Genomic DNA, 27,931 nt, shown 5'->3' on the forward strand with positions numbered 1-27,931 from the left:
GAAGAAGAAGAAGAAGAAGAAGAAGAAGAAAAAGAATAATAATAATAAGAAGAAGAAGAAAAAGAAGAAGAAAAAAGAAGAAGAAAAAGAAGAAAAAGAAAAGAAGAAGGATGACCTCGACTATTGTGATGAGAAGAAAATGAAAAAAACTAGAACAGGAAAAAAAAAAACACACACAAGAGCAATGACCATGACTCTTCACAAAAACAAAACATAACAACAACTAAATACAAGAAAACAGGAAAACGAGAGAGAGAGAGAGAGAGAGAGAGAGAGAGAGAGAGAGAGAGAGAGAGAGAGAGAGAGAGAGAGAGAGAGAGAGACAGCAAATTCACGAGCTGAGGCGATGTTGACACACAAACACTGATGAGCTGGAGAGGGCGAGGCCGCAACGAGAGAATGAATGAGAGTGAATGAGGTCTAAGCATACATTAGGTCAGAGGGCACTGGGGAGAGAGAGAGAGAGAGAGAGAGAGAGAGAGAGAGAGAGAGAGAGAGAGAGAGAGAGAGAGAGAGAGAGAGAGAGAGAGAGAGAGAGAGAGGTAAGTGGGCCAAGTGAGTACCTCTTCCCTTCACCATAACTATGCAATTAATCCCCCTCTCACTCTCACTCTCACTCTCCCTCTCCCACTCCCTCTCCCTCTCTCTGGCACCACATCACACACCACACCCTCCACAACGCAAAGGTCACTCCAGCATGACCCACATTAGGGGAATAAATAAACTCCCAACTGACATCAATGAATTCAGGAACAAAAAAAGATATTCCCACCTGGACTGAGGGGAATACTGATGGGGGGGAGAGAGAGGGGGGAGAGAAAAGCACCACCACCACCACTATTACTAGGGCCGAGAGGACAGAGCAGAGGGGAGACGCGATAGCAAACAAGGAAATGACTTGGAGCAGGGCAAGATTAAACAGCAATAACGTGGTCTTTGCTTCGTCAATGTTTGGTAAAGATAGGAAGGCGAGGTACAGACAGGCTGGGGGATGATGGGGAGTGATGGTGGGTGAAGGGGAAAGAAAGAGGTGGATAGATTGGTGAATGAAAGTAGTGACAGATGAAAGAAGACTGCAAAAGACAGATAGGGAGGCGTGGTACAGGCGGGCTGGGGGATGATGGGAAGTGATGATGGGTGGAGGGGAAAGAAAGAGGTGGATAGATTGGTGGATGAAGGTAGTGACAGATGAAAGAGGACTGCAAAAGATAGGGAGGTGTGGCTTTTCAGGGGGAAGAAGAAGAAGAAGAGGAGGAAGAGGAGGAGGATGGCGAGCGAAAGGGAGAAGGGAAAAAAGAAGTGAGGGTGAATGATGGTGGATGGCAGAGGGAGGAAAGAAAGAAAGGGAAGATGGAGAAACAAGGTGGACAGAGATGGAAGGAGAGTGTTCAGTGGACAGGAAGGACGGAGGGAAAGTTGAATGACGAGGAGCATAAACGAAAGGTAAAAGAAAGAAAGAAAACACAAGAAAAATAAACGAAAGAAGAAAAGAAGAAAAATTATACGAGAAGAAAGAACAGAAAAGAAACACAGATGAAAAAAAACACTAAATAGATGAAAAAAGCAAAAAACTGGATAAAAACACAAAAGAAAATGAATAAGAAGCAAGAGAGAGAGAGAGAGAGAGAGAGAGAGAGAGAGAGAGAGAGAGAGAGAGAGAGAGAGAGAGAGAACTAAGAACAAAAACAAACCAAGTAACGGAACATCGACAAATATTTAGCCTGCTGCTGCTGTTGTGTCCTGGCGCGGCTCTGGAACGTGGAGGATGTGGTACTGGAACGGGGCTTGGGTGGCGAAAGGCCTTGGGAGATGCGGGCGGGGCGAGGCGGGGCGGGGAGAACAGGTGAATGGAGACGGGAAGACAGTAACAGGAACAAGCGGGAGGAGGAGGAGGAGGAGGAGGAGGAGGAGGAGGAGGAGGAGGAGGAGGAGGAGGAGGAGGAGGAGGAGGAGGAGGAGGAGGAGGAGGAGGAGGAGATGATGTGACGCCAAAATAATCATTGATAAACAGACACTACACAAAACTCTCTCTCTCTCTCTCTCTCTCTCTCATACGGTCGGAAGCTGAGTGACTGAGCGGGAGAGGGAGTGAGAGTGAGTGCCTGAGAGAGTAAGAGGAAAAATGGAAAGAGTAGAAACAAAAGGCAGAGAGAGGGAAAGTGAGATGGACGGAACAGTAAAATGGGAGAAAACAACAGAGAGAGAGGGGAAAGGGTAAGAGAGAAAGAGAGGGAGAGGGGGAGAGGGGAGAGGGGCAGAGGGAGAGTGGGAGAAGGGTCAGGGAGAGGCGTGGGAAGGGTCAGGGTGGGCAATAATGATTACAGGATAATTAGGAGAGGTAATTTTAAGGAGGGTGTTTGAATGAGGTCCTTCCCTTTCTCTCCCTCATCCCTCTTCCCTGTTCGTATTTCCCTCTATTCTCTCTCTCTCTCTCTCTCTCTCTCTCTTTTCTTATTTCTCTTCCCTCTTCTTCTTCCATATATGCTGTATTTCAATTTTGTTATCGTCCCTTTCTCCTCTCCCTTATTCGTTTTTTGCCATATTTTCTTCTTTCCTATCACGTTTCCCTGCTCTCCTTCATTTCTCTCTTCTTGTTTCCTCCTTCTCTATTATTCTCTTCCTCTCACACATCTTTCTTCATTATTTCCCTCTCTTCCCTCACTCACATTTAGTTTGCCTATCATTTCTATCTTTTTCTTCCTTCTTATCTTTCTTTTCATCATCATGTATTTCGCTTACCTATCCGTCTCCTTCTCCATCATCATTTTCTTTTTCACTGTCTCTCATTTCATTTATCTCTCCTCTTTATTCCCCTCCTTTCTACGACTCCTTTTTTCTCCTACTTCTCGTTTTCCTCTCATCTTTCTCTAACACTGCAATTCCTCCTCTTCATTATTTCACTCTTTTTCAAAACTCAGTTTTTTTTTCTCTCTGCAACTTCATTCCTTTCTCTTTAATCTCTTCCCTCCACAGTCCCCCCTCTCAACCCCTGTCACCTTCCGGCACTCCATACCTTCACATTAAAAAGTGCTCAAAACTGTCCACTATTCAATGCCACTTAGGAACGTTTAATGCTTCATAAGTCTGAGAAAGAGATAGAAAGAGTAAAAGTTCATAGAGTAAGGCATGTTAAAGTAGGAATGCGTGCAGAGTAGCGACACTTAGCAAGCAAAACAGGTAGTGTAGTATTTATTATATGTATGGTGTAAAGTATAGATAACATGAATAGAGAGACATAAGAAACCAGCATCTTCCGTACATTATATACGTACAAACATCCTCACACACACGTCACTGAGGTATAGTTATATAAATTAGTGCATTATGGTCAGAGAGAGAGAGAGAGAGAGAGAGAGAGAGAGAGAGAGAGAGAGAGAGAGAGAGAGAGAGAGAGAGAGAGAGAGAGAGAGAGAGAGAGAGAGGCACCAACTGAAGCTGACACATTAATAGAAAACAGAAGCCACACACCACTTCCACCGCCACGCAATTGAGACCACCTTTATCTTAAGTGCTGAAGGAGCCTCTTGTAAACCCTGACCCACACCCCCCGTCATGGGTCAAAGATGCCCATTCTTCATCTCGAGAACCTGTGGGCATGGCTAGTGTCTGCGCCTGGGTGTGTGTGTGTGTTGAGGGTAGCGGAGTGTGGTGAGGGTAGAGGCAGGGAAAGGGGTGACGGGGGGAACAGTGGGGAGTAGAACATTGGAGAGGTGAAAAGATGGAGGAGGAGAGGCGGCTGAGGTTAAAAAAAGGGTGTGGAGGAATGATTCGTGGAAGGGAAGAGATGTACTGATAGGGAAGTGTGTGTGTGTGTGTGTGTGTGTGTGTGTGTGTGTGTGTGTGTGAAAGAGAGAGAGAGAGAGAGAGAGAGAGAGAGAGAGAGAGAGAGAGAGAGAGAGAGAGAGAGAGAGAGAGAGAGAGAGAGAGAGAGAGAGAGAGAGAGAGAGAGAGAGGATACTACATAGAGGGGGCACACACACACACACACACACACACACACACACACACACACACACACACACACACACACACACACGAGTAGTATACATAAAACATACAGACAACAACGACATGGTGTGTGTGTGTGTGTGTGTGTGTTGTTACGGCCCGCCTGCAACATACTCCACTACCATCAGCTCCTCCGCTTGCTACCTCGTTCGCCACCTCTCCACCTCCCCTCCACGTCACCGTCTCATGAAGCCCCGTTCCTGCCCCGAAGTAGGATTCACGCGGCCCCATACGACTCAAGCGAAAGTGTTCAGCGAGCTCTCTGACTTTTGGTAGGCAGTCGAGGTCAAGGCCTCAACCAGTGAACACAATGTCTCTTGGAATACCGTGGGATCCACCTCACCCAGCACTTCACCACTGCGACACCTAATAAGTATCACTTCCCCTCGTCCCATTTTTTCCACATTGCCTCCATATAGGATTAGTATTATTGTTAGGTATTGTTGGGTTCTTAAGGGTTATATTTATTTATGTGTTATATATATGTGTATGTCAGTTTCATGTGTGTTTTGTTATTGGGTTATTAAATAGCTTCTTAAGTGCCCCTTTGCATATCCTCACCAGTTGAACCTGCAGTGTTTTTTTTTTTATTGTTATTGTTCACCGGCTCCCCGATGCCAATCTTACTCATTTAACCGGTGAACGTAACAATGTGTGTGTGTGTGTGTGTGTGTGTGTGTGTGTGTGTGTGTGTGTGTGTGTGTGTGTGTGTGTGTGTGTGTGTGTCTGTATGGGCGCGTGCTTCAGAAAACTTCAGAAAGACAGATAGAGAGAGGGAGACGAGGGGAAAGAGATGAAGTGATGCAGAAACAGAAGATGCAATGAAAAGAGCGGCGCCTTTCTCCACACCACCAAGACGTCCTTCACTTCTCCTTCTCCTTCTCCTTCACCTCGTCCTCTTTCTCCTCCTTCACCTCGTCCTCTTTCATCAGCATTAGACCAGTATTTTTTAAGAGCTTCTTTCCCTCATAAGGACAATTTTCAAAGTTCTTAAAGGCCACGGGAGTGATCAGCAAGGATCTCAAGGACGTCTTCCTAATGAAGGTGCATTATCTTCGTTAACGTGTTACTAGAATCACACTGGAAAAAAAAGGAGGGAAAAAAAAGTAAACCACAGTAACCGCCATTAGAGTTTGTGAAAAAAAAAAAACCACAACGAAGAAATATTTGAAAACCACATGAAGGTCAGTTAAGAAACGCAAACACACAGACACACACACACACACACACACACACACACACACACACACACACACACACACACACACACACACAACAAATCAGAATAATTGGGAGAAAAAAAAATAGTAAAATCAGTAAAGTCCTTAATAATTTCTAAAAAAAAAAAAAAAATGAGAAAAGTATAGACAAGGTTAAGAAACATTTGAGAACCACTAGAATCGATGAAACAAAAAAAAAACGGTTCAGAATTCTTGTCAACACTTCACACTATAGAATAAAAAACAGCCTCACTATAAAAAGAAAAAAAAAAAAAAACTAACTTCCACGAGAGCCTGTGAAGAAATAGACAAAGACACCGAAGCTTTTAAAGAACCCAAGCGGGAGACATTTAGAAGTCCCTCAGCACATCAGGCAACTAATAATTATCTGTTTGCCTCTTCTCAGTTACTGTGCCAGAGTCTTACGTGTCCCAGACGGCTCTAGGCGCTCCCCTGTGGTTTTGCCCTGACACTTGCCGCACCTCCCTCCTCCTCCTCCTCTTCCCCTCACTCTCTCTCTCTCTCTCTCTCTCTCTCTCTCTCTCTCGTTCGTCTGATTAGTGCTGGAGTTGCTCACATGAATTCTATTTGCTTTGGGATACTGACCCGTTATTTCCGTCCTGAGCCTCTCTCTCTCTCTCTCTCTCTCTCTCTCTCTCTCTCTCTCTCTCTCTCTCTCTCTCTCTCTCTCTCTCTCTCTCTCTCTCTCTCTCTCTCTCTGTCTATTTGCCTACAGATGTGAGGGAATAATCGGGCTGATGAAGTTCTCTGGATCGCGGCCTTTATTCCAATCAGGGTATTATTAAAATTATAAAAGACGACGTTAGCTTGATTGGGTCAGTCCACACCAGGGTAATCTGTCAAAGATGTCACACCTTCCGATTCCCAACACGGACATGCACGATTTTATGATTTCCTGGGTTAGATTACTTTTAGGTTAGGTTAGGATAGATAAGGGAAAGGACTGGAATGTTTGGTTATAGAAGGGTTAAGATAGATTCCCGTTTCTCTCTCTCTCTCTCTCTCTCTCTCTCTCTCTCTCTCTCTCTCTACACAGTTGTAAATTTTTAATAGGAATATTAATCAAATGTCATATTCAGAATAGTTTGATTATATATTGTTGAATGCTTTAGTTTGTATGTATAGTGTATTTTGCTGTATGTGTGTGTGTGTGTGTGTGTGTGTGTGTGTGTGTGTGTGTGTGTGTGTGTGTGTGTGTGTGTGTGCGCGTTACAAAGGAAAGGCAGGTATATGACTTTTGTGACAGCGTATCTACAAACAGTCGTATCAAGACAAACGAACACACACACACACACACACGAGAAAAGGTCATTCACTCACACTCACATTCCCGACTTTCCAAACTTCATATTTTACTGTCCATCACAGAAGCTTATTTTCTTCAGAGCCTCACTCCCTTCACTTCCACCATCACCTCACACGACATTCCCATCGCGACACACCCAAGCCTGTATAAACATCAGCTTTCCTTCTCTCCCTCACAAGTATTTCCCAGTCGCCTCCTCAAGCACTTCCTCTCCGCAGCCCCTTCACACACGTCGGCAGACACAAGTTGACACAGCAAACCAAACATAAAACACAACGAGGGCCTTTTTTTTTTTTATTTCTCCTGTGTTCGAGCACAGTGTAGAGAGAGAAGCATGAAGGCAATGAGGTATAGGAAGGGGAGGTGATGAGAGTGAAGCCAAACAAGCAGGTGGTGGGATCTGTGGGTCCAGGAGGCGTTTCGAGGTTATGGGAGGAGGGGAGAGAGAGAGAAATAGGGGGGAATGGAAGAAAGCGTGAAGGGAGTGGAGTGTTCTGGTGACATTCATGTTTTCATAAGATCACGTCGGCGCAGCGGGTTCTGTGGTGAGGCGCGGTGACTGGTGCGCTGTTCAGAGGCGGCAGCAAAGTCATGCTCGTGGAAACGTGTGAGAATCGACAAAAGGTGGTGTTGATTCGTTCCAGCACGCGTATAGTTTTAAGTTCAGTTCAATTCATATGATGAGTAACGGTAATAGTGTGAGGCTGCTGGATATTTGTTATGAAGAAGACCACGGGCAGTTTTGAAGTACAGTGTTAATAAGACGTTCCCTAGCCTCTCTCTCTTCTCGCTCGTGAAAATGTTGCTGCTTGAAATACCAGTAATGTGGCAATTATTTTTGTCAGTACTGTTCTGTCTAACAAAAATAAACTAGTAAAATATGACAAATGTTTTACAATGGATGAGGCAAATGAAAAACCATACCGTGCATCGTTTCAGTTCAACAAATAAGTTTCTACAAAATGTTCTTAGAGCCTTTCACTGGAGAAGGCGGGGCGTGGGAGGATTGAGGCGAGAAGTAAGTCAAGAAAAATCCAAACCACAAACTACGGTACAGCAACCCCAGGCGCGCGTGGCGTCACTCAGGATGCAGGAACAGACTGGCCAAGAAAGACCTCCAGCGTCAGGGAATGTCAAGACGAAAACAATATATCAGCATTTTTCTTAATCAACGTCACAAGTCTTGCCTCCACGCGCAAAAATAGCAGAAAAATCTCATCAGCAATTAGCGCATTAAGTATTATGATAATTAAAGCGTAATGTGGCAGCGCGTATTAAGTTTTCATCCCATTCTGTGACCATTATTGCAACAGTCAGTCATCAATTAACCGAATAAAAATAAGGAAAGGAAGCTCTGAGAAGATATATCTCGTAATTCAATCACATCAGAAGAGTTTCAGTTTACTTTTCGTGACGCTAATACGGATTTTGTTGTGATATCTTTGGCCGGTGATACTAAATAAAGGCGCAACTTGGTGATATTTTCCACATATTTCATTGAAGCAGTTTTCACTTTCCTTGATGAAAACTGTCTTGCAGCATCTCCTTTTTTAAACAAGCTGTCTCCCTGCTCGTCTAAATTTAATGATGTGGTGAAGAAATAACTATTCAATAGCGCGCGCGCGCCTACACACACACACACACACACACACACACACACACACACACACACACACACACACACACACACACACACACACACAATCTCCATATATACATTTTCAGTATGTATGTACTGCAATTACTAATAAACCGTATTATTATTATTATTATTACACACACACACACACACACACACACACACACACTTCATTAAACGACAAAGAACATTTCTAAGTGATTGAGTGGTGGTTGCTTTCGCCTCTAGAGGCCAAGGCGGGCCACAGTGGTGCAGGACCCTTGCGGCGCAGGTTTCCATTCCGGCAGGAGCTACAGCCAATCCCTCTTCTTAATTTTCTCCTTCAGTGGTCGCTGACACTGATTCACGGCCAGCACTGTGAAGTGTTGGGAGTAGGTGAGTTCATACATCAGACCCTCAAGAGCCAAGAGCGCTGGTGGCCAAGAGCTTACTCGTGTAAGAGTGCCTTCCTGGGTCCCTCGTTCCTCCCCTGGCCGGGACAAACCAAGAAGGATTTGAGCCTCGGGACGGCGCGTCAAGGCAACCCCAGTGTGACAATGGGCCATGGCTATGATAAGGAAATATATATAACACAAGAAACGTTTGCTGGTGACCGAGAGAACGCAGGCCGAGCCAAGGCCAGCACCCGACCTCAGGCCCGTTACACATAAAGCAAGGCCGGGGCCACCACCACCTCCAGCCGGCTACTCTACAATCAATAACAGTTTCTCCACAGCCGGCTCGGGCGCCAGCTGCCGACACGTGGGCCTCGTACCGGCATGCTAGGCAGCTTATGTCATTTAACACATTGTCATAACTTCATAATTACAGAAAGTCATAGTTAATGTGGAGTATTTTTGAGAAAAGTCAGAGGAAAGATTGGTAAGCGGCCTCTATTTCCTTGAACAGTGCAAGTCCCAGGATCCCGCTGCCAGCCGCCGCAGCAGCACAACACAACACCCGCAGCCACAGTGTAGCGAATGTCCTTCCCTACACTGTGCTATCAACTGACCGCGGGATGTGTGGCGCACAAATCTTGCTTCAGACCGACACTCACCAGCCTCTTCACTCTCCTAGGCCTCTTTCCGTCCTCTTTCCTTCCCGCCGCCCGGCCTCGCCCTGCACGGTTCTCTAGCACTGTGTCAACTTTGGAGTGAGGAACGAGAGTAACAGATAAGAGGCATGAAGAGGAGGAACTACCGGTGGAGAGAAGTGGGAGAGAAATGGGAGTTGAAGGAGGAAGCTGTGCTATGTGCGTGACAGGAGCGAGAGAAGGGGAGCGGGGGAGGGGGAGGGAGAGAGGTCGTTCAGAAGGTATCCGAGATACTGGAAGGTTGGAATCTATGTTATTACACGGGACGCCATTAACCGATAGTTGCTGGCATGGTTACTCGATGCAGGGAACGTCTCGCTGATATATTGGCACGATCCTGGCCACTGGAAACAACCCTACCCCCCTCTCTCTCTCTCTCTCTCTCTCTCTCTCTCTCTCTCTCATGCGCACATTTTTTTCTTTCTCTTTATCCACGTTCGCTTAATTAAAGGATGTTTCGTAAGCCCAGGCAAGGCCATCAACTGAACTATATATGTGTATGTGTGAGTGCGTTCCTGGGCAGTTCTTGCACCGAGGTATCGCAATTATGTAATTACAGGTTTCTCCCGAGTGTAGGAATCTCAAGGAAAGTGAACTAGACACAAATAATTATGATAAAGATGGTGATAATGGAGGTGATGATGATGATGATGATGATGATGATGATGATGATGATAATGATGACGATGATGATGACAACAATGATAACATTTCACGTAATTTCCAGACAAAGAATATTCTTCCAATCTTCCCCACTAGGAATAACACAAGACACTGACCCCAGACAGGAATACATGCATACATTATAACACACACACACACACACACACACACACACACACACACACACACACACACACAGAGTCCGTCTCCATTAAGCGCATTCTCAAACGTCACCTATCATAGCGATGAGACGCCCTTAAGAGGTTGGCATGACGTCTTCCCCTAAGGCACGGCGCCATCAATAAGTAAGGAGTTCTAGGTGAGAGTAGAGAGGAGGGGACGTTGTGTGTGTGTGTGTGTGTGTGTGTGTGTGTGTGTGTGTGTGTGTGTGTGTGTGTGTGTGTGGGAGGCAAAGGTGGTGAAGGAGAGGGAGAGTAAAGGATGATGGGGCAGTAAAACTAAAAGGCAGCAACACTCGAGGATTAGGAGGCAAGGTGGAGATGTGCAGGTGGCGTGGGAGGGAGGACGTGATGGGACGAAAGTACAATTAAAAAGTATGCAAGTCAAGATACGTGAGAGAGAGAGAGAGAGAGAGAGAGAGAGAGAGAGAGAGAGAGAGAGAGAGAGAGAGAGAGAGGTCGAAGGCAAGGTGGGAGGGAGGTGGGGGACCTGCAGCAGAGGAGGTGCGGCCTGCGGGAGCCTGGCTATCCTGCCACTGCGGACGGATCTCTCCTGCCTCACACAGCCAGCCTTCCCACACCTGCCACACACACACACACACACACACACACACACACACGTCATCAAGACCACTATAGCCACGCACTCAATCACAGCTTCCGCAGTTCCTGTCGTGTCATTAAGTCCATTGCTCATATCAACTTTCCTCCTCCCCCCAGAGCCGGACCAGGTAATCGTAAGCCTCTCTGGGTTTGAATTTAGCAGCACACGCGTTGCCGCACTAATGGAGGGGCAAACAGGTACTATTGCCATACTGCCCAGACCAGTCTAGACGTAGCGGCTCCTGACATGAAGGCCCTCTCTCACTGACAGTGATGTTCTCCTACCCTACTTCTGTGTTCATCGCATATCCCCCCCCACCAATCACTCCACGCGTCATCACGAGGTGTCACTCACACTTTTCAGCGTGAAGAGTGTGTGTGTGTGTGTGTGTGTGTGTGTGTGTGTGTGTGTGTGTGATGACACTGTTCACGTGCATGATTAGTACAATACAATACAACTAAAGAATCGCTTTTCACCATACACGATGAATAAACAGTGAAGTAAACAAACATGTAAACACAAATCATCATCCCTTTAACACAACACATCCCAACATGAATAATGCAATACTAGTGTGCGTGGTGCTCAGTATTGCTCAAATTTTCTCATATCAATTCCGAAGTTGATGCAAGTTCAAAGTAATAATAATTCACCATTAAACCATTCAATGTTCAACTCGCTATTATCCATGCAGAGGCACCGATGAATCCTGCTCTTTGCGTCGAGTGGTCTTTAAATTCTCACCAATCAGAGAGGTTATAACTCGAGGGTGTCAGTGCGGGTGAGGAGTGACGGAGAGTAAGATGTGACACTACCGTACTCATCCACAGCTCTAGCCACACTGCCTCTGCGACCATCGCGATCACCTTACTTCGCCTTTAGGTCGCGTCGAGTGCAGTTGCCGCGCGCAAATATAATTCCACCCCCACCTTGATGACGGAGGTCAAGGTTGTAATGAGGGAAAGTTTGAAAGTAAGAGGTGTCAAAGAAATAATTTATGCCAGGAAGAAGCGCAGACAATCCAGCAATGTGTTATGGTTGCCGTATTCCCCTGAGGAGGTCATTCCCTTAATGGCGACGGGCCAACACCAACTGGTAACCTGTCCCGTCCACTGCCACACGTCGCTGGCTGCCCCTCGACGTGCATCAATCCCCGCCACACATGACACACGGGCCAACGACGCTGCCCTTCTCGATGCACCTTTATAGTGCTTAGCCTCTAAAGGATCAGGAAGGGAAGCCCACGGCAAGATCCGCGAGTTGGTATGAAGCTATTAGTTGGACTGCCATCGATCTGGCAGGGACCCGCGGCGTGCCGGAGGCGGGATGATCCGCTGCATCTCGCGTATGGGATTAATTGACTGTATTACATGTCACCTGAGAAATGATTGGATTCAACTTGGAGCACCAAACCCAACAGCCGAATTACACACATCATGGTAACACGAATAAATGGACAGATATTAATGTCATAACATTATACGTATATATTACGGCAGTGAAGGTTACTTTTTTTTTTTTTACATAATTACGGATATGTCAAGGAGAATGATATAATTATAAACCAAGAAGAACGATGCATAACAATGGTAGTAAATAGCAAAGTGGCACCAGAAATGCAAAAAAATATTAATTAAGGCTTGCTGTCTCGTGGCCCGGGTGCCCAGTGGTGCCCTGTGGCCTGTAATGTCACCATGACGCGGTGCAGAAGAGAAAGGAGGAAGAGAGCAAATGATCTCTGTGATTTCATTTGGTGCTTCATCCTCTCCACAGCCCAGGGATAAAGGGAAAACGTCTGGTTTCATATTCTGGGAGGATTATATTGCAATGTTCACAGAAATGCACAATACATATAATTATGGTACTGCCTTCGGAGCATCTTTAGTTGTTACCAAGAAAATTACGTACAAACACTATAAAGTAACAAAACCCAGAAATATTCCCCCATGATACAGAACAGGCGATAGCTACACTATTTGCAAACGTTAAAAGCGATAATCCTTTGGAGAATTATCGGTCAAAAATCGAACCCCAGTGCATTATGATTTGGGCAAAAAGCATTTCAATGGCAGAGCAGCAAAACTGTCACCGTGGCTGTATTTAGCTGAACACAGGCAGGTGAGGTTGCTGGTACTCACCGTGTGGAGGGATAATGTCAGGCACTGGGTGTGTGGAGGTGGCGTCCTGCGGTGCTGGGGACGCTACGGGTGAAGCGGGCGATGTGGCCGGAGGCTCTTCCCGCCCCTGAAACTCATCAGGGGGCCTCCCTCCTACCCCCGAGGATGCGTCTGAGCCCTCACCGCCGCCCGCTAAAAAATGCTGCTGGAGCTGCGGAGGCGGGGAGGGAGGCGCGTGGGCGGGGGGCGGCGCCGGGCTGACCTGGCACTGACGCTGTTCCTCGCCCTCCGTCCCGGGTGAAGGTGGGAGGCCGTCGACTAAAAAAGGCTGATGTGTTACAGAGTTGGGAGGGGATTGTGGCAGAGGCTGCTGAGGACGCCCTGCCTGGCCAGGCTTCTTGAACTTTTCCTCTGCCTCATCCCACTCGTAACCCTCGAGGCACGTGAGGCCACGGCGGGTTCTCTCCAAAGTCTCAGAGTGAAGAGGGCCGCTGTTTCTGTACTGGTTTGAGCCGAGGCGTCCTTCCCTGTAGTCCACCGTGTATTCATCCCAGTGGAGCTGCTGCAATCTCTGCTGACTGCTTTCTTGAGGGACTGGGCAGCCATTACTTGGCACACTAAGCTTGGCAGGAGGGCGACCTTCTCTACTAGCGCCATCACCAACACGCCGTGGCCGTCCCTCGTCCAGGGTTTCTAGTGATCTTGTGTGACGCAAAGAAGCTCGACGAAGCTGTTCACGCCACTGAGTATCATCCTCCCAGTCCTGTTCCTCATGCAGAGTTTCGTGGTTAGAAGGACTGCGTGGCTCGTTACCAACTCGGGGATCATAGCTGGAGATACGACTCGTGGAGCTCTCTCTGCTGACAAGACTGTCACGACTACCCACTTGGTAAGGAGGCACAGGGGAAACGGGCAGAGGTGACGTAGCATAAGGAGAAGTAGTCCTCTGAGGCAAGCTTCCACTGCTATGGAAGCTGCTCACAGAGGCTCGTTGACTAGCCATCTGAGAAACTGCCCCTCGATTAGAAGTAACTGCAGCCTGTGGTGAGGGGGAGGCTGAGTTCAAAGGAGCTCCTGCACCTCCTCTCATACCAAAGTGAGCTGAGTAACTGCTGGGAAAGGCTGCGGTGTTAGCCCGATTGAATCCCTGAGATGGGCCTCCACCACACATCTTGTTGACATCAAGGGGACTTTGAACATTGTTAGATTCTCCAACAAAAGGACGAGGAGGGTCATCAAGGAGTCCCTCCAGGGATCGGGTTCGACGATGGCCCATTGGAGGACCCAAAGGAGGACTGTCAGTCTTGATGGAGAGGCCATGAGGGAATACATTCTTGGCATCCAGCTCAGGATCAGGTGTGTAAGCGCGTCGCTTCATTTTACGCAAAGTGTCAGAATCGTATACATTGCGTTCATCTGGTGATGACACCGTTTTACCTTCAAGGAATTCCATTGATGTCCTTAACTCATGTGCTAATCTTTCTCGTCTCTGTTCAAAATCCGAAGAACTGCTGATCTGATTAACTTTCCTTCCAATGTCTTGTCTTTTATTGGCTTCCAGGTCTCGCTGATTATTAAGCTGGTAAGACCGGGAGCGTGGAGTTCCAACCAAACCGTCTGCGACAACTGCTGCATCATCACGTATGACGTCAGAATAATAGTACGGTGCAGAGCGTGGACTGGTTTCACTTCCCACTGACGCATTGGAGGTGGCTCTCAGGTGAATGGGTGCCAGACTGCCACTGCCTGACAACACACTGGCTGTTGGACTCACTACACTGCGGGAGGAAGCCTCTGATGATGTCCTCTGATGATTTGGCTGCAGATGGACTACTGGACTGTGAACACCACGAAGAGCATCAATCATTGGTGATCCTGTTGGCTCAACACTTCCTGATGTGGTCTGAGGAGAATTTCTTTTTGACAGTGATGTTCTTGGTGCAGGAACATTCTGGTAAGTAGAAAGTTCATTGCGTTCTGCATAGGGATCTGGAGACTTTGGCCGTGAACCAGTGGAGTTTGATCTTTCTCTTTCTGGCTGCATAAACATCTTTGCATTTGATGGGATGTTACAGTATTCCCTTCCATCCCCTGGACTCTGATAGGGATTAGCAGGCTGCATCAGGCTCTGCTGGAAGGCCTCATTAACATAGGGGTTTTCAGCATTATTTGATGAGTAAGATGTATCTAAATTTCCCTGGAAAGATGAATTGTGGTCCAGAGCAGACTTGGGACGAGCAGAAGGTTCGTGTTTATCTCCGGGGAGCAGGATGTCCTCGGCACACTGTGGGAAAGGCTTCCGTCTATCTCGCTGGAACTTCTCAGCTGCTGGTGCTGAGCAATCCTCAGGGTAGGCTGCTGAGGCTGGGTAACGGTCCTCAGACCTCAAAATAAAATTGTCATCATCATGCAAACTCTCAAGAGTCTCCTCAAAGACAGGTCTTCGTTTCAACTTGTCAGTATGAAGACTTGGTGAAGACTCAGATTTTTCATAAATTCTTTTATCTTTTCCAATTGAAGATCTGGAGGAGCTAAGGTCGTCGCGTAAACTGCTTTGACTGACTCTTAAAGACCTTGAAGAGCTTAGGGCATTTCGAAGATGTGGCGGAGGATCTGGCGTCTCCAGGTTATCAAAGTCAAAGTTTTTGGCTTTGGGACCCCCAGTATCCAGATCATCAAGAGGTGGTGGACTCATGGGTATTGGGGGTGGTGGTACAAGGTCAGAGTCTGAGGAGTCTTGTGCATCAGGATCACTGGATGGTTCTGCACCACTCAGGTAATAAGAGGCTGGTCGGAAGGTGTCCGACAGGCTGAAGCGAGGATTACGGGGAGGGTCAAGACTCTCCAGGTCCTTGGAAGCCTCATCATCAGCATCAGAAGATGCATTAGACTGAGATTTTAAATCTAGCTTACTAATCGAAGAGTTTAGGGCAGATTCTGAAGCATAGTTTCTGTCTGCATTTAGCTGAGCCTTCAATTCATCTGGTTTATTTGGAATCTGAGGCTTTTCACTTTCTCCTGTGTTCTCCTTTTCAGAGTTTGGAACTTCCATATATATAGCTTCATAATGGGGTTGTCCCTTGTAAATATATTCATAGTGCTGGCATTCATCCTTATCACCAATTTCATAATATCTAGGACTTTCAGGAGGAAATAAAAGCTCACTATTTGTCCTGCCAAAATCAAACCTGGAAGGACCACCTGTGGCTAAAATAGAGGCTCCACTGGATGAAGCATCTCCACTCATCTCTATGTAAGTGTGCTCTTCATATTCAGTCTTGGCAAAGATATCTGGATAGATAGGTTCTGGTGTAGGGAGATGCTTGCTGCTTAGGCTACTACAAGAGCTGGCGGGAGCAAGGACACTGGATCCATGGCTAAGCTTCTTGGGTGGACTCATGGGCAAATAGTTCTCCTCATTGTATGGATCCGGTCTCATTACTGGACTTTGAATCTCAGTGGGAGGATACAAAGGTGGTGGTGGTGGGGCTTCTTCCTCTGGAGGCTTATCTAAATCAAGAATTGCTGACTCACCATTACTGAGGGGTAGGCTGCTCTGCTTACCCTGCTCACTATTAAGGGTTGTATCCATCCAGCTAGGCTCATCAGCACCACTCTCACTGTCTTCTTGCACCTTAAGAGATTCCTGAATGGATTCTGTAAGACTCAACCTCAGATAACCAGGAGTTACCACAGTATCCATTTCCCCACCTAGTGTTGGCTTCTTTGGTGGCCTGGGTGGTGGCAAAAGTGGTGTTGCATCATCCTTCTTGTCATCAGCAGACTTTCGGAGCTCTGCCAAGACTGAGGACGTGGGAGACAAAGTTGTTTTCTCTGGGGCAGCAGTGAACAGGTCTTCACTCTGACACTCATCACTGGAGCTTTCATTTGACAGCATCTCAGAATCACTATGAAATTTTTTCCTTGAACAATCTTGATTAAGATTCACCCTTTCCATATGCTCTAGTGACTTCTCCTCAAAGTTCTTCAGAAGAGCTTTCACTGAGCGAGTCTGGGTTGGCTTCTTCATCAGGGGAGGCTTTACAATGGTTGTCGGCTGCTCAAGCTTGGGCTCCTCAGAGTGACCATCATCATCGAACAAGAATTTCCTGATGTTTGTACGACTTAACCTGGAATCCATGATGTCTTGGGGACTTCTCAATTCCCGCTCCCGGTACTCTATGCTTGAAGGTTCAGATGCAGAATTGAGTCTAAGACTGGATGGAGGACATTCCTCAGGCAGTGGAGAGCCAAGTACTTCATCCCTTCTCTTGTAATCAGACACATTCTTGACCTGAGCTTCTTGTGCTGTTACTACAGTAGACTCAGATGTTGCAAATTCAGCTTTCAGAGGAGAGACAAATGCCTCAGAGCTCCTAATCTGAGGTGAGAGAGGCTTTAAAGGTTCCTTCAGAGGCTCCCTAAAATTCTGAACCTCAGGATTTATGCAGGCCATTTTAGTATTGTTATTTGACTCTCCAAACTTACCCATATTCATTTGTGGCTCTCCAACATAATTATTTGTGTAATTTTCTTTGGTCTCTAAAGCCTTTGATGTAAACTTCTTAATGCGATCCTGAACTAAATTCATGTGGTTCTGTGCAAGCTGTGTTTCTTGCACCATCCTGGGACTCTCCAGGCATGTCAGAGAAGGTGATGATTTCTTGAAATTCATGTTGGAGTTTGCAAAACTATCTGGTAAAGCAGCATCACTACTTTTCTCAGGAGTAATATACTCATAGCTGTACTCTCTCACAACCTTTGACTCATCTACTTTTGATTTCAGGTCTGAGTCAATTGTTCCCCATGATCTGTCAAATTTCTCAGGGCTCCAGGTCTCTGGCCGTCTTCCTGCATGGTCAAAGCCACGTCTCCGCACTACACTGGAACACTCGGGGCTGCTGTCCAGACCGTCTGGTGTCCACAAAGCACCTGGTCTGGGGTTCCTTCTGTCATCCCTGCGAAGGGACATTTCTGCTCGCAGCGTGTCATAACCACTGTCAGAGTACTTACCAGTGGATGTGGTGTCATCCTGTGAGCTGCCCTTCTGGGATGCATGCATGCCAACATTTTCTGGCTTGTGAGTTATGTGAGAATCATAGGAAGAGAATCCAACAGCATTCTCTAAACTTTCCTCTCTTACTGAAATATCATGGTGATAATTCTTATAGTCAGCAGATAATCCATCTCCACTGTAGTCTGTTATTTCAAATGAATCATTTTTCATCTGGTATTTCCTTTGTACAGAATTCTGTGTGCCATAGGAACTGTTATATTCTCTTCTTAGTCCAGTGCTTGGAGAAATATCACTTTTATCTTCTTCAAACTTATCAGCTTTAGCAGGTAATTGCACATCAGATACATAATAGGGATCCCTTGCTGCATATATCTGATCACTGTACACAAAACTTTGCTCACAAGTTCTGGGAACACTGAGGTGTTGATCTGCTTCTTGAGGCAGCTGGTCAAACCTCTGTACCTCATCATATCCTTCATGGTTTTCAATGAACACAGGTTCAGCCCTCTGACTTACTGCCTTTTCACCATATTTGTTTTCCACACTCACCGTAGCACTCCTGACAATACCGGTAGTTCTTCCTTCCTGGGATTCACTCACGATATTAATGTTCACATAATCAGGAGACGACTTTGAAGTGTTAATAAAAGAAGTCTGTTGTGGTACATATGGATCGGCCTGTGGATGATCACTGGCAAAGTTTCCTGGAGACCCTTGAAGTCTGTCATCATCCGCATAACTTTTACAGGTGTCAGCAGTCATCACAAGCCTCCTGGAATCACGACTCAGATCTGCACTGCTCCTCCTTGAGTTCCGTCTTGTTCTCTTCCGAGTTTCTCGTTCCTCCAGCAGATCTGTGTGCCACATTTCAGACAGCCATGAGATCATGGAGCCAGGCATGGTTGTGTGTTAGTAAGGCATTTTTCATGCTAGTGTGAGATGCAGGTTATCAGTTTCCAAGCCCAAGGTTAAGAATATAAGAAGTTATCATTTGGCAAAGGCTGCCTTAGCATGCGTAATACTGGGTCCAATTTATGCTGCAGCTGCTTACCCATTAGTAAGGCAGGCAATTTCCAGAAAAGCATACTGCAAAATGGCTGTAATCCAAAACACCAGAAATTCATCCCGAACCAAAGTTCAAACCTGAAGTCTGTAAGCAAGAGCTCAACATGCTACTTCAGTATTCTAACTTTGTTACTACACTGATATTTTAAATTACAGAATTTACCACAATTCACGCCGGAAGGGAAAAACAACAGTGGGCGCTACACACCAAGCCAACCCAGAGAATGTACAAGTCCTTGCGAGCTTGAAGAGTTTTCATTTCAACAAGGAAACGATGAAAACCTTAAGACGAACACCCAAACCTCCATCAACATGCATAACACCTCACTTTCTAAATCCCAGAAAAATTATTCACAGAGGTTTCATCCAATTTTTCAGTTGATTTATTTCTAAATCAGAATGTTATTTTCATCCACTACAATATGTCAGGTCAGGTAGTAAAGAAAGGTCCATAAAAGAAAACATACAATAGTTAGACAGACAGGAAGGCATCCATGTAGGGTGAATGCCAGACAGCAGCTTACCACCAGGAACCCTACAGAGACTTTCAGGTCCTTTTAGAGTTGATAATATCTACTGTGTTTCAGGTGTTAGTGGAGCTATAGATACCATATTTAATTACACACACCACAACCATAACAATATTTTCTCACAACACATAAAAATTTAATTTGATACTTCAAAAGCAAGGCAGACAATCACTCAGCAACAAAAGCAATTATAATTCAAATCTTCTTACACACACACACACACACACACACACACACACATACAATAAGTGTTCTTACCGTCTTCATCTGAGGAGTAACTGTTGTATCGTGATGCTGATGTTGATCGCCGAGCATCACCACTCACGTGTCTGGTTCTTGAGGCCTCACGGCGGCCCTCCCTTTTCTTGCTGCTCCCACTGTCAGAGCCAGTCTGGGAGGAGCCTCCCTGAGGTGCTGGGCGCTCACTGGGCATGCCAGGAGGGAAGTACATGCCACCTAGATTTGAGTCTCCATGCTGCATATGTCCAGTGTTTGCATTCTGAATACCAGGAGTCCAGTTGTTCTGACATGGGGCCTGTCCCTGTGAGGTGCCTAGGTTGCCTGTGTACTCAAAGGACTGTCCTGCCACTGGGCCTGTGTGTGCCACTGGGTGTGTTTCTTGACTGGTCGCATAACTCTGAGTGTGAGAATGACTCTGTAAGACTTTCGTTCTTGCTTCTTGATTTGCAAGCTCACTTAACACCTGTAGAAAAGGAATTATTCAATCACCATTAGCAAAGAATATTTGAATGGCTCTAATGATTTGCATCAACTAAGAAGTTCAAAATGTTAAGCAGTTAAATGGAGGTAGATAGTACTGAATCTACTGAAAACCCATGACTACTGGCAAGTGACAAAATAATAACTTGAATTAATAGAGTGTTAGTAATATTGCAGAGGCAATGTGTCCTGGTTTTAAGAATTTCCTGATGATACAATCAAGTCTGATGTCAAAATTGCAGCAATGAATGAAAATATATTTATACAAGCATTGCTTGTACTGCTGCACCACCATGCATGAAAACAAAGAATGCAGAAAAATTACAATAATTTTTCTACATGTGATAATTATACATTTTTTATTTCTTGACAACATATTTGAGTCAACTTTAATGGGTAATCCATTTCATCTAAACAAATAATGTAATTACAAGAATTAGGTATGTACTAGAGCCATAAGGGAATGACCACTTGTAACAGATGTGGGCAAGATACATCCCACCAGGCCAGACTCGGTATGTATGGGTTTATTTCTCTGATCCACTAATGCATTCCGTAACTTTTTATATGAATCTTAGAAGGAATCGCAAAGATGTGAGAGATGACTCTTGTGGCTTACCTGTTCCACAAATCAACATTTTTATATATCTATAACAAACTACACATATATTCAAAAGATCCTGACTATCTAATGAGTCCAGAAAATAGTCACTAATATCAGCAAGACAACACAATAAAATTCTCATCTGCATTATTGTCTTCATCTGCCTCAACATTTAAAATAACAGTTACACATATTTTTGTTCCTTCTTGAACTCAAAATTTTAACTTTAACTCCTTCAAGATCTGTTTCTCTTACTGCTCACCTGCTGCCGGTAAGCCTCATGGTTAGTCCTGGGCTGAGGTGTGGTGGTGCCATCAGGCCGAGCATTGGGCTTGCGGGTCAGAGGAGACTGGAGCATCCGCTGCTTCCACTCCAGTAGTCGCTTCATGGATTCTTCTCGCTAGAAAACACAAAATAATGTCAAGTCACATCCAGAAACAAGATGCAATTATGTTGCTGTCATGGCTGTAGGTAAAGAGTACAAAATAGAATTTTTTTTTAAATATTAATAATTTTAAGAACAAACAAAACAAAAGTTCTATAATGAATATTCAGTTGATACTGTTAGGAACAGTTTCCAAGAAATGCGAAGTAATGTGCCTGGGAGAGGGTGGTGTACAAACAGTGCATCCAATAAAGATCCTAAATATTTTTTTAAGGACATAAATTCCGGTGATTGCTTAGAAGAATGTGAGGACATCTAAACATTCCTTACTTCAAAGTATTATACTGATGGGTGCAGATATCTAAAAATTACCACATCATTTCTTAATTTTTTTCTGCTACAACAAATAATCAGTGTATTAATTATACAGAGATGTATATAAAGTGTTAGTAGATAATAAGCTTCCAGCAAAGACATGAAAATAACACATGGTTGCTCCATGCAATATTATCCATTGAAATATTGAGTGAAAGAGATTTAGAAGTAGAGAAGAATTTTGAAAATTCCATAAAAAATTAATAATATAAATAATGCAATGCACTGCATAACATGTACTTTATTCTTTTAAAAGATGGTTTAAGAAAAGTTACCTAAATCATAAAAAAATCATTATACTTTGGTTTTCTTATGGTGAATTATATATTGACTATTGATGAGAATAGTGGATTACGCAAACTCTAAATAAATTATATATACAACGCTGGATTGACAGAGTATAAAAATGATACTTTGCAGCTTTACAAAGAGCTTGTTTCTTCCAAACCTCATTCAGTCTTATTGTTTACCTGTTGCATCTTCCTTGTGTCTCCATCTGAGGTATCATCTGGGAGAGAAGTGTTTATCACATCATCCTGCAACCGTTGGCGAGGTAGCCTTGCCGAGGCGGACCTCATGAAATTGTTATTCACGCTGCCATTGGGGGAGGCACTGCTGGGGTAGCTGCCTGGTGGGGTGGGAACACTGTTCAGTGTGGTGTTAGGGGACACATCATGCTTCTGAGCAGCATCTTCATAGTTGTACGTCCGGCGAAGATCAAGTGATGGATCAGGTCTGTGGTTATGCCTCAGCTCTGGTTTGAGGTCTTGCTGAGGTGGGGTATGTCTTGGGGCATGTCTGGGGTATGGCTTCATGTCACTTCTTGGATCCATACCGATGTCCGGTTTTGGCATTTCAGGTGTCTCTTGACCAATGCCTCGCCTCAAGCTGTTTGTTGCATTCATTGTTGTTGGCACCGGGGTCTGTTTGTGTGGGGTATAGAGATCAGGTGTGGCAGCTCCAGCTGGAGGAACCCGCTGTGACCCACTGCTATGATTGCTGTGCAGGTGGTGATGATCAATGATGGGGTTGTCAGGAGGGCCAGCAGGAGAATAGCGTAGTGCTGATCTACTGTGCATATGTGAGTGATACAGAGATGACTGACGCATTTTCTGGGCATAGTTTTCCTCAGACCAATGATCAGATTCATTCTGACCAACAGATGACTTTGGTCTTGTGTCATTAGGCCCTATTAGGTCACCCCCACTTCCTCTTCGATACGACCACATCTCACTTTTCCCGTGCCTTCGGTCGTACTCAAGAAAATCAGCACTGTGTGGCCGGGGTGGTCCTGTTGGGCAGTGACGGTGGTGTGAGTCCCTAGGTAATGTGTCTTCTTGTCTGCAGAATTTGGATCTCAGTGGCTCTGACAATTGCAGCTCTTCTGATAATCTTGTTCCTCCACTCCTTGAAGAGGCATAAGAGTCTCGTTGATCTCCTCTCCGTATTGGACTGTGAGGGGTAGAGTTTGAGCCATTACTGTCTCCATAGACATCTTCATAGTCCCCACGACCTCCACCAGCTGTTACTCCATATGCATCAGGAGTCCTTCGCTCTGCTGAAGGTGGGTGGTAATGAACACCACGGGTTTCTAGACCGCTGCTGCAGCCTCCACTGCTGCCTCCACCACCGTGATCAGTATAAGTGCGTGGGTCCCGCTCGTCTCTTTCAGGGGAACGTTCAGGAGAAGTGCTATAATCCCGAGAGGAGTTAAGCCTCTTGGGTTTTGGAGGAGCGTTGGCATAGAGAGGTTGACGATCACCAGGCCGAAGGATGACAGATGAGTCACATGATGTGTTAAGACGGTCACCTTGTAGCCGAGAGGATTCACTAGCCTGGAAAAATTAAGTTTGATAGATTTGTAAAAACTGGTTGGTGACTAAATTAACATCTTTTGATAATGGCCAGCACTAGATGGATATGTTGATGAATCTGAGAAATCCAGCGGGTTGCATTTGCTCTATCTTTAAGCATTGTGTCAGAAAAAATCAATTTTAATTTGCCTGAAGTTCATCTATTAGTGGGCACAGTTGAAACAAAATAAAACAGTAGCCAAATAATGCAATCAAGATAATGTATGAACCTTCTTAAGATGTTTTAAAGTGACATTTCCAAGAATGTGTATCACAACAAAATCATTCAAAGATGATATAGATATAAATATAATTCACTGCTTGACTTCCCAAGAAGTAAAAGAAAGAAAAAAAAATGCCAATAACACTGAACGCTTGGTATACAATAAGTGTCAGGACAGAACCTATTTTATGATACATCCACATTACTTCTCTGTGCGTGGCTTTGTCAGTGTACATTTACCCTTCATAATTTCAATCGAATTATTAAGTTACATATTTGTGAAATTTGAAAAGTGAATTAGCTAAATTAATCTCAACCTAACCTTTCAACCCTGCAGTGCTAACCTCTTAACGCTAAGGGGCAGTAACCCTGCGGGCAATAACCCTGTGGGATAACCCTGTGAGCCATCAGGCTTGTTGGGCTCTAAACAAAACATTCTTGTGTTGTGGAGTCTCGTCTTATCCGTACTCCAGGTGGCAGGCTGAGGCTAGCTAAGTCGGGCAGTCACGAGGACCAATGTCAATACTGTATTGTTTTTGTTGGTATGCCGTACGGCTGGTCTCTCGCGGGATTAATAGGTTAGCTCCACGTGGTTATAGATTAGGTTGGTTTCATTTATAATTCGTTTTTTTTTTTCTAGGTATTTATTTATCAATCTTTTAAAACCAATTTACAGATGAAATCTGGTAAGTACACGTACATGTACATCATATATCATCACGCCCATGTGTTTTCCAGTTAAATATTCAGGAATTCCTAAAACAAAAATCCCTGGCCTATTTTCCATCATGTCATGGCATACTAAGCCAAACACATGATAATAATAAATAACAGAGCAAGTCTAACCAACACCAGTCTAATTTCTATCAAGAGAATAATTGAGAAGTGTGAGTGCAGACCTCGTCCAGGGAGCGGCCGTCGGGGGAGCGGTACCGGCGGGAGCGGTACCCGTGAAAACCCGAATCACTCTCGTCTGCCGAGGGCGAGGCTGTGGAGGCGAGGGAGGAGACGGAGGGCCTCTCGCTGCGTCGCGCACTGCTGCCGCTGCTCAGCTTCTCCTCAATGCTGTGGGAAAGAAAGGCTGTTAGTCATACAATCCCAATAAACTCATGAAAGAATAAACGGTGCTACTTTAGCGTGAGGTCTACCACACTATAGCGTGAGATTTACCTCCCGTTAGCACTATAGCGTGAGGTCTACGGCTGCATTATCCCTCCCTCATGAATATCACACATTTCCATACATTTATTTTAGCGATAAACACTTAATTTGTACATATCTTAGGAATGACTTAAATAGATAAGGAAGAAAGATAAAAATAAACATGTTATCATATATTTCCATACATTTATTCTAGCGATGCACACTTCGTATATCTTCTAAGAATGACAAATAGATAATTGGAATTTTTTCTCATCACCTTCCAGCAAAAATGATAAATATGAGACTGGAACAGCTGACGACCAACACCTCGCATTCTATTCAGAATCACCGTTTTAGCGTCCAACCACGCTCACTATTGTCTGTGTGTGTGTGCTCATGTCACTGGATCCCCAAATGTTGCTGGTGGTTCACTGTAAAATGCTGGTACCCCATGGCATTTAGGTTACTATAAGCAGGCCACTCATCTGAATGAACCACCGAACCATATGCACACTTCCTTTCAATAGTAGGGATTAGTGTTGCGGTCACGCCGTTCCACCCAAGAGTACCGACAGTCTGAGCCTTGTGTAAGACCAAGGCCCATCAATTCTACGCCCATGGTTTCTGTTGTTTTCATGTTCTGCATCACTGTCCTCGGAGAGAGGAGTGTTGTTTCCATTCAGCATCCTTCCTCGGTTGAACTTCCGTCGACCAGCAAATCTTGCCTCATCAATTTGGATGGAGTTATCTGTAGTTCCTACCATCTTTCCTCGTCGTTGATGAGAAAGTATGGCTGTACACACCTCTCGGCACATGTTGAATAAGTCAGTTACAGTACTGGTAAATTTTCCTGTTAAGAGTCGTTACTGTGGACATAGGTATATCTAATACAAAGAGAAATATTAATTCTAATATTTCACACAGGCTCAGGTTGCAGTGCAATTTGTTGTTCATGTCCATATAATGGAAAAATTAATTTCATGTATGAACAGACCGTGTAGTTGACACCCCTTTAGAGGGCAACGTAACACAGGCTTTAATTCTTCTCTGTTTCGCGGGGAGGATCCCGGAGGGACGCGGGTCACGCTGTAGACCTCAGGCTGCACCTGTGTAGGCCACATATGGCGGTAGACCTCACGCTAAAGTAGCACCGAATAAACATATCTAAATTGTTAATAACTAATGAACATAAGCAGTATTCAGTAACTACAATGGTCACACGACCAGCCTGGTGGCAGCACTCCGCGGCGCGCCCTACGTCCCTCTCGGCTAGGGTGAATACCAAGCCACTGTGAGTCACCTGCAGCGGTCATCTCACTACCCGTACACTAGCCAGCATGCGAGACACTTGTGCTCTAGGACTGGTTGAGGATTCTCTCTCTCTCTCTCTCTCTCTCTCTCTCTCTCTCTCTCTCTCTCTCTCTCATTCAAGTGTATAAGGAATGGAAGATCCTGTTGGGAGCAAGAGAGAAAAAACCCATCTGGCATTATGGACTGCGACGAAAAAAAGAAAAAATCCAGCTTGACATTTTAGTTGCTGACGTTCTTCTGGATGAGATTATCCTGCCATCTCCCAGAGGGGGGTGAGAGGAAATTTGATAAAATCACACGTACTTATTCAACTTGAGAGAAGACGATGGCAACAAAGAAGTTAGGAAAGTTGTTATGGAAGCGAGGAAAACAACAATGGCAAGGAAGGGTGGATGGGAGGGAGTTGGGAGGGGAGGAAGCGGAGGTCAACCAGGCTGGGAGTGGTGGCTGCAGGGTGGGTGGGAGGGAGGGTGCCGGCGTGCAGTGGTGGGAGACGCTCAGTGAGGCAGGGAGGAGGATGGCTCAGCCGTGGATGAGAGGAGCGTGTGGTCTGTGGCGGGAGAGAAGGATAGGACGGGCAGGAGGAGAGGCTAGGCAAGGCAGGGTAGGAAGGAATTGAGGGAGGGATAGTGCGGGCGGGAGGACAAAGCAACTCCTCACGTTTGAAACAGATGGTGCGCGCATTTGTGATTGCAGAGAAATGTGAGGTGAAGGAAAACAAACACGAAAACTAGACAGTAGCCTTACCAAAATTCAAATACAAAAACAGCAAACTAATAATCAGAAAATGAATCACTAATTTATAATGCGTAAAAAGACACATACATTTATAATGCAGATGAAGACGATACAGAGCGTGTGGCAAGAGTGCAGCGCAGAGGAGGAGGAGAAGGTAGTGGAAGTCCCCAGAAGGGCAAGAGGTGCGCAGAGGTGGTGGAGGGACCGGAGAAGGTAAAAGGGTACAGAAAGTCTCAGCCGCGGGAAGGAAGGCGGATGGAGCATAACACACGTGGCTGTAGGATTGTAACTGCAGCAAAGAATGAGTTAATTTTCATGAAAGGTGACTACATCAAGACACTGAGCAGGTTGTATGAACGAGGCTGGAACTGTATTCTTAAACGCTTCAACGTCAAAAGCTATTGCATTTTCAAGAATATTACATAATTATATGATGGTTAAACAAGAATCCTGCTATGGAAAAACACTCATCAGCTAATGACCTCACTAATCATCTTTGTGGCCTTTCAAAATTGTTTTGAAGAGAACCTTGTGTCTCAAAATTCGGTCTCTGGAAAAACACGGATCTATCAATGCTTGCAAGCAGATAAGATATAGCCAGGTTAAGCTCGGCGTTATAGCACTGCCAGATACTACAAAGGGGAAGTGATATGGGAACTTTACATGAGAATCCGAGAGTTAAGACAGCAGCAGACCAAGAGACGACAGGAGCACAGCGACCCTTCCCCTGGCGAGCAAGATTGGTTTCAGGAAACACCGTGAGGGAGGTGAGCCTTCACATTACAGATTAGCCCGAGGGCACAACACAATTCCACTTTTTTCTTCCATTAAATAAAGATTACACATTGAAAACCTCCCTTTGAAAAGCAAGATTACATTATATTTCTGGAGAGAGAAAAATTACCAGCAACATTAGACAGGAAGGAGGTTCGGCAGTGTGCGAATGGTGTGAGGGAGAGTTAAGTTAGGAGGGGACGATGACATTATGCTATTTTTATTTCCTAATACATTTTGTGACAAAGCGAGAGTCGAAAATATCAAAGTGTGGGAAATGGCCTGAGGTTCTCGCCAGAAGCTCCTTGTTTCTCTCCTCGCTGGCCGTAAAGACTGTTGTGATCTATGCAGGAACGTGCGAGTG

General features: G+C 45.2%; 1 protein-coding gene across 25 annotated transcripts in view; it reads right to left on the minus strand.

The window, feature by feature from the left end:
• The window catches only part of LOC123515007, a 384,569-nt gene that overhangs the window by 125,653 nt on the left and 230,985 nt on the right, over positions 1-27,931 (minus strand). For 22 of the 25 annotated variants that reach the window (XR_006677730.1, XM_045273355.1, XM_045273353.1 and 19 more), the window contains 5 exons: positions 24,501-24,666; positions 21,996-23,360; positions 21,028-21,165; positions 19,700-20,144; positions 12,851-18,700 (listed from right to left, as the gene is read on the minus strand). Coding sequence is in view for 24 of the 25 variants with exons in the window: in XM_045273355.1 (XP_045129290.1) it covers positions 12,851-18,700; positions 19,700-20,144; positions 21,028-21,165; positions 21,996-23,360; positions 24,501-24,666 (7,964 nt within the window). In the remaining variant the exon portion in view is untranslated. The remainder of the gene's footprint in view (positions 1-12,850; positions 18,701-19,699; positions 20,145-21,027; positions 21,166-21,995; positions 23,361-24,500; positions 24,667-27,931) is intronic. The other 3 variants (XM_045273335.1, XM_045273345.1, XM_045273354.1) reach the window with 1 other exon arrangement.

The sequence above is a fragment of the Portunus trituberculatus genome, chromosome 38, assembly GCF_017591435.1.
Source record: "Portunus trituberculatus isolate SZX2019 chromosome 38, ASM1759143v1, whole genome shotgun sequence".
Lineage (NCBI taxonomy): Eukaryota > Metazoa > Arthropoda > Malacostraca > Decapoda > Portunidae > Portunus > Portunus trituberculatus.